General features: G+C 48.8%; 1 protein-coding gene across 4 annotated transcripts in view; it reads right to left on the bottom strand.

Moving 5' to 3' along the window:
• Positions 1–13,303, bottom strand: part of ADCY2 (adenylate cyclase 2) — a 415,997-nt gene that overhangs the window by 36,443 nt on the left and 366,251 nt on the right. For 3 of the 4 annotated variants that reach the window (XR_015240410.1, XM_086675813.1, XM_086675797.1), the window contains one exon: positions 3,124–3,208. The exons of the other annotated variant lie outside the window; for it this stretch is intronic. Coding sequence is in view for 2 of the 3 variants with exons in the window: in XM_086675813.1 (XP_086531939.1) it covers positions 3,124–3,208 (85 nt within the window). In the remaining variant the exon portion in view is untranslated. The remainder of the gene's footprint in view (positions 1–3,123; positions 3,209–13,303) is intronic. 4 annotated transcript variants of the gene reach the window in all.

Genomic DNA, 13,303 nt, shown 5'->3' with positions numbered 1-13,303 from the left:
CTCCACTGGCCTGAAAGTGACATTTTGCCAAGTCTGTGCATCCCACCTCCCCAGTGCCGTCTGCTGCAGGACCCTCTCCTGAAGGACAAGCTCATTGGAAACTCATGGGGAGGCCCCCAAAGGAAGACCGATGTTTCCATCCCAAGCCAGTCGAATGGATCCAGTGGTGTCCCCCAGAAAGACAGTTCCAAGTCCTCACCTGCAATATGACTGTGACCTTCTCTGGAAATAGGCTCTGCAGGTGTAATTGACTTAAGGACCTCAGGAGGAGATCCTGCTGCATTTAGGGTGGCCCGTGAGCCCAGTGACTATGTCCTTCTAAGAGAAAGAGGGGGATCTGACACAGACACGCAGGGGGAGGCCATGTGGAGGATGCGGCGGAGGGTCAGGGGAAGACACTGCCTCCGAGACTCTGGGTGGCACTTCAAGTAAACCTGCTGAACCTCCGTCCCTACACCCTCACCCATCTCGCCGAGTCCGTCTGGGGCTACTCGACAGTACGCAGAGGGGCAGATTCGCTCTTTGTCTGCTCTGGCAATGGCGAGAGGGGACAGGGAGAGCCTGGAAGAGGCACCCAGGCCATCTCTGGGAGCCTCACTGTTGTGTTTCACACCCACCACGGCCTCAAGGGCAGTTCTTATTCATGCAGTTCTGAAAACAAGCCGGGGAACTGGAGGGGCTGACCTCTTTCTACACGGACAGGGGTGTGGGCAGCGTGTGATTCCCCACACTCCCAGGTTCCGATCTGAAGCCTCGCACACGGTGACCTCAGCCTACCTCTCGGGCCACCAGGCTACCACCTGTCTGGATCCATGTCCTGAACAAGCCCACCTAGAATGCAGACCCTCAATGGCAGCGTGTGGTCATTTAGACTCAGGACAAGTACAGAGAATCTTCCGTTTTCAAAAGAGGCCCTTAAGCTCAGGCTGGCATCCCTGTCACAGCCTGTATTTCAGCACAGAGAGTAGTACCATGCACAGCTCTTGTCCGGGACACAGGCTATGGTTTCAGGAAGGTGTCTTAGATTCCCAGAACGATATTTAGAATGCTAACTTGCTCAGAGAGCAAACATATCACTATCGTTTCAAAAACCATGGTCATGGGCCTGGGGAGTCATCGGGACAAATGACAATGAAAATAAGTGGCAAAATGTCTGTCCTGCTGCTTAAATAAACCACCTAGGGCATAAGTAGCCCTGAGGCCATGCACATTTATGAAACTTAAAAACCTTATTTTAAACATCGGACATTTGTTTATGACTTATGACATACTTGTATTTTTAGAAGAGTATGTAGAAGCACTGTGTCACAGGCTTCGAAGTTCTTGTTAGCCCAACAGACTTGGGACCTTAGTAGATCGCTGACTGAATGATCCCGGCTCACCCTGGCACATTCTCGGTGCGAGCTGTCAAAGAATGATCATCACACCATCACTCCTGTAGGGAGCAGTGACTCTAAGCGTGGACAGTACTTATTGTCACAGTAGTGACAATAAAAGAACTGAATGCGTGTAAGACTGGAGTCATCCCTATTGTGTTAAATTAATGCCCGGCCATAATACTGAACACTTCTTATTGTTCATCTTATGCCAAAGAGTAACAGGTCAAGGGGCAGCCGCTGGATGTGACAACATCTACGTAGAGGCATGTTTATCATCTCAGTGATCAATAAAGAGTTGGGAGAATTCAATTTGATTCTTGGTCCTTAAGATACACTGCTGTGAAGCAATCTGATGACTACAGCAGGAGAAAGTGCAGACGGAACATCCTTGGGACGAAATGGAGAAACAGGGGACCCCACAGAGGGGGCGGCCATGTTTCCGGAGGAATGATCAGCCAGGGGATATTACGCAAGGAAGCCCATTTCGTTCCCATTTTTCACTTCTAATAGGGTTTCCTGAGAGTGGACATGCCTTTTCTCTATGAGTGAGAACAGAAAGCAGGTCGATGGAGGAGAAAGCCAGGTGGCAGGAAACAAATGGAACCAGGAAGAAAGAACAGGACACGGTTCAATGGGTTAATCGGAACGTGCAGACTGTCAAAGCTACAAGCCAAAGGATGCAGAACAAAGCTGTGCCAGGGATGGAGATGGGGTGGGATGGAAGGGAGACAGGGGTCTTCTAGAGCTCTGCATCAGGACAACAATTCAGCTCCTGGGAGACTGGGGTGGGATGCACTGTAGCTCTCAGGGAAGCATGCCGTGGGTGCTCCTTGGAAGAGGACAGTGTTTCCAGGCCACTCGACTGGCAGCCACAGATCCGGCCTCTGCTCTGACTGTGTGACTGTTAACAACTTCCTACGGTTTAACTGTTTAGTGCTGTGTCGATGATTAAATTGGCTTTGCATCTTAGTTGGTTATTTCTCTATATATTGTTCCTTTGCTTTACATCATCCATCAAAGAATTCCAAGCAAACTTTGGTGAAGGCAGAGTGCCTGGCATGCAATGAGTCTATATCCTTTGGGCAATCGTGCTCATGTGCAGCTAGAGAAAGAATATCATCCTTGAAAATCCTGCACCCACAGCCTCTCCTTGGAGACCAGAAGGAGTGGGGAGTGCAAGGAGGCAGTTTCATTCTCATGAAAAAATACAATTTTTGAACAGAGGACTGTATTTCTAGGAATGATTTCAGGTGACGTCAAAGGTATTCATACCCACTTCTAAGAAAAAGAAACAGGCCATCCATTCTGAAATGCAAATAAAATCCCAGACGAGGGGACAGTTTTACAAATAGCGTCAGCTATGGAGGGATCACCTTTGTAGGCTTACAAAACCTACAACGTTATTTTGAGATTTACCAGGAAATGGATTCCCACCTCTACCATTCACCAAGTTTGCCTCTTGCAGAAAAAAAAAAAAAAAAAAAAATGAGAGACCTCTGTCCTTTTGTCTATATTTACGCACGCACACACACGTTTCTCTCTGGTGATCAAATGATTGTGACACATCAGCATTTGTTCGCATGAAAGCAGCTACGGTGCACATCAGCAAAGTATTTTCATTATTATTACTGAATGGACTCTGTTGGTTTTTTTTTTTTTTGAAATTGAGGTAGAGTCAACGTACGAGCAACGTATTATTAACACGGAACTTGGGGGAAGTTATGTGAAAAAGCAGATGTCTTACCTGTCTACCCAGAACAAGCAGTGTGATGAAAAATATAAAGAGAGACACTGAGCCCATGGTCTTCAGGTCTTTCCAAATGCCTGGTCTATTAGAGAACAAACAGACAGACAGACAAAAACAATACAAAACAACATACATACGGCACTTAGAATTTGTATATCAACCAACTTGAGAACCTCCACTGCATGTTCTAGTCCAGCCAAACACACACCTTTCAAATACATCTCCAAGCCCAGATTGCAGCAAAACAAAATAATCCCTATTTTGAAAGCTCAGTAAAAGATCCTTCCAAATTAACATAGATGTGTTACTTTCTACCAAACTCTAACAGACATAAAAGAACAGAGGAACGTGCATCGTAGTATTTTCTTTACGCTTCTGAGATCCATATGGATAATCTGACATTGGATACCGACTTTTGAAGTTACCACTCTCAGAAAGAGACCGTCTTCTAGAAATTAACAATCGTGGGAGGGAGAAAAACGAAGCAGGGAACTTCATTCCACCAGCTACCCTCACCTGCAAATTATATAGTTGCTCATAACTTCTTTGGTAGGCGCTCGGTCTTATGTTCTCTTTTGTATGGGTTTGTACCCCAGATGGCAATTCTTGGTCCACTGCCCCATTTCTTCTCGGGTCCAGGTAGACGTCAGTCATCAATCCCCATCCGTGTCCTCACCACAACATTCCAGAAAACCATCACCCCGCATATGGAGTTGGCATGCGTGGTGGGCACGGGATGCCCAGATATTTTACTCAACTGTCACTCTGGGTGTTTCTGTGAGAGTGTTTTTTGGATGAGGTTCACATTTGAAGCAGTGAGCTGAGTGAAGCCCTGCGTAATTCGGGTCGGCCTCATCCAATCAGCTGAGGGCTTAACTAGAAGAAAGTGCTAACCTGCCCCTGAGTGAGACAGAATTCTCTCTTGCCCGACTGCCTCTGATCTGAAACACTGGCTCTTCCTGGCTCTACAGAAGCTTCTGGCCCTCAGGCTCCAACTGGGACATTCGCCATGCAGATTTTGGACTCGTCAGCCTCCATAGCCACGGGAGCCAGTTCCTTACGATAAACCTCTTGCTTGATATACGTATATTACATATATCATATACCAATATCCTACTGGTGCCGTTTCTCTGGAGAACCCTGGCTAATCCAGCAGGGAAGGAGCTATCTCCTGTCATCCCCGGGGAGTCCCGCCTAGCAGACAGATGACCATCTCCCACACGTGATAGGACTTAAAAAGCTGATTATGGATGGAGACATACCACATAAGCAGCATAGGTCATGTTTAATTAAATTAAGTAAGCACCAGGCCATCACCTTCTGCTTGTGGGTTGAGCTTGCTTTAAGATTTTCCCATCTCTCTACAGAGGGTTCAAGGAATGAACCCTCTGATGACATGTGAGGAATCCACGTGGTAGCAAAAGAGCTCAGGTGGGCTTTGGAGGAAGACAACCCAGGTCGGACTGGGGTGTCCCTCCCTCCCCTGCCCTGTTGATTTGTGGCACGTAGGACTGACCCCTCCAAACCTCACTCTTACCATCAGCCAGAGCGGGTAACAATACCCATCTTCCAGGCTGTTTTGGTCACTATGCCAACCACTGATAACCTGGCACAGAGCCTGATGCGTGGGAAGCACTTCATAAGTGGCACCCATGAGTTTTAGTGAGGGTCGGGGCTACAGAGGTCATGAAAAAGATAAGAAAATGGAGGTTGGTGAATTATCATTAACAGAAGGCAAGATCCAAGTGCAAGGGAAACCTCGATTCCTTGCAGATAGGAAGAGGCAGAATAGCCAGTCTCGGGGGTCGAAGGGCTCAGGACCTCAGAGAACTCTCCAGAAAGGCCGGGCTTGCATGAGGGGCTCGTTCCTCCTTGCTGAACCGGCTGGGCTGCAGGCAGGTGAGCAGGTCAGCCGTAAGGCGTAAGGCTGTCGCCGGTTTCTCCAGTAAACAGGAAGGTGCCACATCCCTGTTTCCCCAGAACGGATCCTAAGAAATGAAGTTGCTCCTTCACGAGCCTGTGACAGCTGTGTCTAAAAGCGCAGCTGCAGTGGCTGAGGAGAGCAGATGTTTATCAACAACGTCGGCTGCAATGAATATTAAACCCTTATTTTTCTATATTGACCCTAGTGACACCATTTTGCCAGTTAGCAAAAGCGGTACAACGCAGCGAGCATTCTCAGATGTGCAGGCGGGTTTTAAATGTTCGTGTTGCTTCACAAACCTTCCATTCTTTTGTAATTCTAGGGGTCTGAGGACCCCTGCCCCAACCCTGTTTCACGTAAGGTCATGTTGTGAGGTAGCGGAGGTTAGGACTTCACCCCGCCCCCGGAACTCCCAAACAAAGAGTCAAACGTTAACTCCCGGGTCAGGACCTTGCTGCAAGTTCATCCATGCGGCCAATCGGAACTCAGGTCCCCCCTTGCATGCCCGGCTAAGGGACCAGATGTCCCAACCATGCAGAGCCAGCTCAGGTCCCTCTCAGGGATGGAAACGGGGAGGTAGGGCCCTCTGTATGCAGTCTGGGGCCTGGCTGGGTTTCCAGTTAATCACACAGAAAATACAGGCAAGCGATCCTACCTGGGACTCCTCACGTGAATGCATGTGAACACTGGTTTAGGGGGTAGAAATGCTCTGCTCCACCGTCTCCCAGATCTGGAGCCTTAGTGGGGAAGAGCGATGGGAGGGGTGGGGGCCTCGAGGGAGAAGGACAAGGGGAGACGAGACAAGTGGTTGCTGGATGGGACTGAATGGGCCTCAGAAGTAGCAAGATGCATCAGCATGTAGAACAGACCTGTGGGCACACGAATGCCTTTCTCTCTCCTGACCCTCTCTGCCACCTAAGAAGGATGGCACGGTGCTCTCATGGATTTCACTTAGGCTCCTCAAAAACGTCTTTTATTCATCCAGCCAAAAAGAATGGCTGATTCCTACAGGAGCCCTTGTCTCCCGTGTGGACCATGCATGGGTGAGTGCTATATGGCTCCTGCAGCTTGGATGAGAAATCTGTCCATCCACAGATGCATTCTTGGGTTACCTTGCTCTTTGTGTGGCATGTGGGAGAGGCTGGGAGGAAGGGGGGTGTGTAGCACGGAGGGAGCATCCAGAATAGGCAGAATGGAATCCCAGGAGCTAGTCCAGTCCATTGTGTTGATCGTCACGTTCCATCAGGTTCCTAGAGCTTCTAAAAACAAGGTACTGTAAGCTGGGTGGCTCAAAACAATGGAAGTTGATCGTTTCACAGTTCTGGAAGCCAGATGTCTGTCTGCAGTCAAGGTGTTGGCAGGACAGCGCTCCCTCTGAAGCCCACAGGGACGTCCTTCCTCGCCTCGTTCTGGTGCTCGCCAATCCCTGGTGTTCCTTGGCTCACCACCGCATCATTTCAGCGTCTGCCTCCACCAACAAATGACGTTCTCTCAATGAGTCTGTGTCTTCACACGGTCATATTAAAAAAAAGATTTTTTTTAATGTTCATTTTTGAGATAGAGACAGAGCATGAGTTGGGAAGGGGCAGAGAGAGGGGGAGACACAGAATCCGAAGCAGGATCCAGGCTCTGAGCCGTCAGCATGGAGCCCGACGCGGGGCTCAAACCCACAAACCGCAAGATCATGACATGAGCCAGAGTCAGATGCTTAACCGACTGAGCCATCAAGATGGCCATCTTCTTATAAGGACACCAGCCATGCTGGATTAGGGCCCATCCCACTCCAGTAGGACTTCATTCAACGAAATAATCTGCAACAACCCTACTCCAAGTAAGGTCATGTTGTGAGGTGGCCGAGGTTAGGACTTCACCATGTCTTCTTTGAGGGATGCAATTCCACCTATAACCATCGTGTTGGTCATTTATGTAAAAATGGCAGCTGGCTGGGTGGGAGGCCTCCTTCTCTCTCTCTGTTCTTTAAGTATTAAGGTTGCAATCCACTTTGGACTTGCCCTTGTCCCGCTGTGCTATCCCAGAGTGATGAGGTAGGGGTCACAGTGCTGACAGAACTGAGAAAGTTTCTAACTCAGGGACAGTTCTAGCAAAAATGTGACAGGATGTGGTTCTTTTCACACCTAAAAACTGGGCCCTAGAGACTCAGATGCCCAAACGAGCCTGGGGCCACACACTAATTTACAGCTGGCCCTCACCCTGAGGCTGTTAATGGAGCGATCATTCTGGCCCTCAAGTTTTCAGAGGACAAAAGAACAAAGAACCCTAAAAAATTGGATGAGGGGGGCGCCTGGGTGGCGCAGTCGGTTAAGCATCCGACTTCAGCCAGGTCACGATCTCGCGGTCCGTGAGTTCGAGCCCCGCGTCGGGCTCTGGGCTGATGGCTCAGAGCCTGGAGCCTGTTTCCGATTCTGTGTCTCCCTCTCTCTCTGACCCTCCCCCGTTCATGCTCTCTCTGTCTGTCTCTCTCTGTCCCAAAAATAAATAAACGTTGAAAAAAAAATAAATAAATAAATAAAAAAAAAAAAAAGAAAAATTGGATGAGGAATTGCCTGGTGGACCAGCTCTAACCTAAAGGCCAACGGTTCAGGTGAGGTACAAACGACATTCTTCAATCTCAGGAGAGAGAGCAGTCCAGGCACGGAGACTTAACCATGATCTCCCATTTAAAATCTTTATGTTTCCCTAGCGGAAACAGGCCTCTATTAACTTAAGAAGAAAAGTACCTAAAGGAACTCAGGATTATAGGGTAGTTCTATTTTAAACTTCCAGGTAGTTCCAGAGCGGCTGCACCAGTTTGCATTCCCACCAACAGTGCCTGAGGGTTGCCCTTTTTCCACATCCTCACCAACACCTGTTGTTTCTTTAAAACAAAAAAACAAAAAAACCGTGTTTTAAAAATATTTATTTATGTATTTATTTATTTTGAGAGGGAGGGAGAGAGTGCACATACCCACAAGCAGGAGAGAGGAGGGAGACAGAGAGAGGGAGAAAGAATCCCGAGTAGGCTTCATGCTGTCAGTGCAAAGTCCGATGTGGGGCTCGATCTCACGAACGGTCAGATCGCGACCTGAGCCGAAACCACGGGTCGGTCGTTTAACCCACGGGGCCACCCAGGCGCCCCTGGTGCTGACGTTTTTTTACTCCTGCAGCCAGGCTTGCCTTTTGGGTGGACAATTCAGTGCATCTGCACCGAGAGTAATGTTGGTTGGCAAGGACTTACTCATGCCCCCTCACCAAGGGTTCTCTGGCTGTTCACTACTTCCTCTGCTCCTTGAGGTTTTCTGTTCCTTGAAGTTGTGCACGGCTCTCTTCACACCCGAAAGGGCAGTCCCCTCCCGGAGTCCTTATGAACGGCCCCTGGGACAGAAACAGCTTGGGGCTTCCTGAGACTGGCTGTGGTCATGGCTGTTGCACGACCCTTGCCCCCTCCCGTGGCCCAGTTCTCAAGCTGCGAGCCATCTCTCCACCTGGCCGTGCACCGGGCAGAGTACTGACGGCCTCCTTCGGTTTGCTCTGACAAAATTTGCTCAAGTTCAAGTCTGTCGTCTGTCTCTCCCTGGTCCTCAGATCCACACCGGCTTTCTGCCCAAGTTGGCAGTCTCCTCCACCACTGGGAGCGCGGGCGGGGAGCCGGCTGCGGGGTCGGGGTGCGTCCTCATAGTTCTTCGTCTTCCTGACGTGAGTCAACGCTGGGCCCTAACACAAGCCGGCCGACACGCTCTCTCCTTTTCTAGGCGTGCGGCATGAACTCAACCCCGACAGACAAGTCTCCCGCGAGCCTTCCCGTGAGACACTATCTTCTCAGAGAGACTTTGTGATCTTCTTGACGGTAGAAACTGTACTTTCTTCGTCTCTGTGAGCTCAGGCTCCAGCAGTGAGGCCCGGCATACAGCGGGTGTTCAATAGAAATGTGTTTTAAAAACACCTGAGTGAGGGGACACATAATCGTGCTGGTTTGAAACCCCAGGGGCCTCCTTTCTAGACACTCTTTCCTCTCCTGGCTGGACACAGATCCCCTGGAACCCGCAGCAGTCCTCCAGGGCGGGTGGCCCAATGTCACCCAAGAACAGAGGGCCCCGAGCCTATGCTTTCTCAGAGCATCTTTTTTTAAGGTTATTTATTTATTTTGACAGAGACAACGTGCAAGGAGGGGAGGGGCAGAGACAGAGAGGAAGAGCGAGAATCCCAAGCAGGCTCCACGCTGTCGGAACAGAGCCCAACACAGGACTCCATCGCATGGACCGAGAGATCGTGACCTGAGTCGAAATCAAGAGTCGGTCGCTCAACTGGCTGAGCCACCCAGGCACCCCAGCCTTTTTTTTTTTTTTTTAAGTTTTTCTCATTGTATTATTCATAAATGCCAAGCAAGACATTCTGGGGCTGGAAGAGCCTGATACAGAGAGGGGAAACTGGGCAGGGGATGAGAAACTGAGATGTTAACTTCAAAAGTAATTTCAAAACTTTTCAACATTACCTTGGATACGTGATGGGTTAGAATGTAAATCTGGAATACATTTTTAATTTAAAAGAGGAGACCTGAGAGGAATTTCAGGTGCTTGAGGACACCCCCAGACCCTCGACCGCAGGGTGGACGTGCAGTGCCGTCCTGCCTTTCTGCTGATCGTGATTAATGCTGCAGTGATCTCACCCTCGGCTGATCCCAAGTTGGGACACTGTCAAAATCTGTCGCGTCATCATCTCGAATTCTGTGTCTTGAATGAGACACAGGAAAAACAGAGAAAGCGGAACAACGTCACACTGAAGGTGCTCAACGCATAGCTCCCGGTGACATGTGTCTGAGCGTCTCCATCACCACGCTTGACGCAGAACTTTAAGGAAGTTAAAATTATGCAGACATTTCTACCAACAACAATCCAGAGCTTGCGGACGAGGCTGGACACTGGGCATCGCTGCTTACTCACACGCCTTACGTATACGCTGTCCACAAAGGATTTGTCGTATTCAGCTAAGCGCCCAAACAGAGCTGGTTCCTTGTTATCCACCCCACCACGCACCGTCCTGTTCAAGCTCCCCACCCCCGTATTTTCAGAATTAAACGCACGTCTCCTATATTCAGGTGGATTAGCATAATGGCCGGGTCCATAGGAAACGATAACACTCATCCCTTGAGACTTCTCAGTTCTGCAAGAAAAAAACTCCCAGGAAAAATCTGACAGTGTCTTGCGGACTCTGTGGCAAGACCTTGACAAGGGAAGGGAAAGTGTCTTCGCAACAAGAACATCTTGCAGCAACATCAACGCTCATCAGCATCACCGTCACTGCCAAGAGCACTTGGTGTCCTCCGTGGTGCCGGCCGAGGGCTCTGGGAGACAGCGTCACGGGTAGGAACTGGAATGGCCACTGACTGGTTCAGCAAAACATCCTGTACTCACGGAAAAACGGGGGATGTCGTAAATGCCAGAGAATTAGAAAACGTCTTCTCCTGGACCTTCTGAATACCAGAAACACCCGGGCTTCTTCCACCATGACGTGACTTCCCAGAATCACATAAGAGCAGGTAATGGTAAGTATTGGGGCATCGCTGGCCTCTGTTTAATGAACTTTCAGTGGCACACTCAAAGTAGTCTCTTTTCTTCTCCTTTAGAGTAGGCTTTCCACACTTGCGAATCTGTCGGAATATCTTTGATGTCACTTTCTGAATTATTCGTTGAGCTGGAGTTTTTCTGGTGCATACTTCTCCTGTTTTCTTCGCTAACCCTCTTGTAAAAACATCCCTGTTGGCTTGTAACATCCTTTTGGCTTGTCCATTATCAATGTCAAATTTGGTCCCGAAAAGGTCCCCGAAACATGGGTGACGGTGAACTCACATATAGGACGACAATACAGTCCAAATGTGTATTCAGAAAGTGGCCTAACACTGCCTTATAAACAGAGATGCCCTCTCCAAACTTGCCCTTGAAACGTAAGAGTACAAACAAAAACCGATCCTGTTCCTGAAAAGACACATCTTCCATGAGCCTCTGTCTTCAGGGAAGCAGGTGAGGTGAGGCTTTTCATTACAGCCAGTATTTGGGCCTTTCTGGTTATTAAGGAGTCTACCTGCTGTTATTCATTTATCTAACAGATATTTTTTAGCACCTACTTACTAGAGGGCAGGCACAGTTACAGGCACTGTGGTTATCAGAGTGGTACTTGGTTCAGACCTGCTCCTTCCTCGATTCTAGAGTGTCTGTTACCCACCTTAAAGAAAAGAGAACAGACAGAGCCCCATCTGCTACCTCTAGGGGAGACATTCCCCAGCTTTGCAGGGTGACAGAGCCGCTCGGTCTGCAGGAACACCCAGGGTGAAAGCCAGAAGTCTGGGGTAGGTCTGCTAGGAATGCCCGGTGTTGACAAGGGGTCCAGTCCAGGGGCCAAGGTGGGCCCCAAGGGCACTGACTATCACAGCAGAGCACACATTCCAGAAAGAAGACCAGGGCAAGGACCAGGAAACCAAGAGTGAAAAGGGAGACCAAGGATGCAAAGACCAGAAATAAGTCAGAAAAGGGACGGGGCCAAGCACATCTTCAGTGGCACGGATGAGCTCCGTCAGGACTGGGAGTGCGGTGTGGCACTCCTGGGAACCAGCTCCTTCCTTGAAGGGAGCCACTGGCTTTGGGATTTAGGGATGTTCCATCTCCAGGTCCCGTCCCAGATCAGGGGGCTTTTGTTTGTCTGAGGATCCCAGTGTCTTAACAGAAAGGAGGTGTACCAGCGTCTACACCATTGAGGCGAAGGATGAGGAAGCCTGGGTCAGGTGTTTGATGGGGAAACCTCTTGAATTCTCTCGAACAAAGAACACATAGGCATTGGTGGGTTTTGGCTCCGGGAGGGGTTTAGGGTTCTCTCCAACACACACTGAGGCTGAAGAAATCAGGAGGGAAATGGAGAGAGTCTTGGTCTTAGGAGTCTCTCGTTGGTTTGTTTGTTTTAATATGTTTAAAAAAGTTTTTAATGTTTATTTATTTTTGAGGAAGAGAGAGAGCCTGACGGGGGGGCTCGATCTCAGGAATCAGATGTTTAACTGACCGAGGCACCTGGGGGCCCCTCATTTGGGATTAGTTTTAAACCGATATTGAGAAAATTTGTTGATTTCAAGGTATTCTGCTATCCTGCCAGGAACAGTCACCTTTTGGTGGAGGAATGCTTGGGGGGTGCTGGGGCAGCTCGTGCAGGACGCGGGTCTGGACAGGCCAGAACTGTATGGGCAGGAGGAGGACGGGGAGGCAGGTGCATCCCTCCTCCTGGAAGGACGCTGTCTTCCTTCGGAGTGGAGGCAGGTTCTGGAGGCTTCTCAGGGCAGCCCTCTCTGATTGTAAGGTTCTTATGAAGACACGACCAGGAGAATACACACAAAAGATCTTGAATGAAATGAAAGGGCTCGGGAAGTAAAAACTTTTCTTCAACCAAATAACTCCTCCAGTGCTGCTCGGATCTGACCCGAGATCCTGTGTCTGTCCCAGGTCCCCAGGAGTGATTCTCTCTCCATCAGAAAGCCGCCGTTCTAATTGCTTCTTTGTCTTCAGATGTGTCGCATATTCAGGAGCCTCAAACTTAACAAAGGGAAATTCAGTGACATTGTCTGCTGCGCATAGAAATCGGTAACGCCACATTTACATAGGGATTTGAGGCAGGCTCCCTGGATGTGGCAGAGAAATACTGAAGCATGTTTGCTTGGTGACTCTGAGAACTTATTGGAAAATTAACTTCTGATTTCATTCTCCTCCTTGCTAAGGAATCATAAACCTTCCTTAATACCATTATGCATTTTTGCAACTCGACTACTCTTCAGCTTGATTACAGATTATTAAAGCTTCATGGTGTGGAAGACGATGGAAATTAAATTACGTGAAGAGAATGCACTGCCACTGTGTTTCTGAAAGTTCTTACTGGCAAGAAACGTGCACGCAGCGGGGGGCCCACTGTCCTTGACACTGAACCTCTGATGGAGAAGTAAGTGGCCATATGCGGTCAACACAAGCCATCTTTCTGGAGCCACACATCTAGGAAAATATTTAAGGCATTTATTTTATATTAAAAGAAATATATAGATATTTTACGTAGGATTATGCAACATGCCTACAGAAAAAAAACGGAAGCCTGGCAGGTCCAGAAATAAACCCAACACTTGATGTAAAAGGTTTTGCTATCAAGATGTGTGATGGAGAGCATCATAATGATTCCATTTTTTTTTTTCAAGCGGGGAACAGGTATTCTAAGCTTATGGAAGTAATTTGA

The sequence above is a fragment of the Puma concolor genome, chromosome A1 (genome assembly GCF_028749965.1).
Source record: "Puma concolor isolate L17-30 chromosome A1, mPumCon1.1.hap2, whole genome shotgun sequence".
Classification (NCBI taxonomy): Eukaryota; Metazoa; Chordata; class Mammalia; order Carnivora; family Felidae; genus Puma; species Puma concolor.
This window is presented reverse-complemented; position numbering and strand designations above follow the sequence as displayed.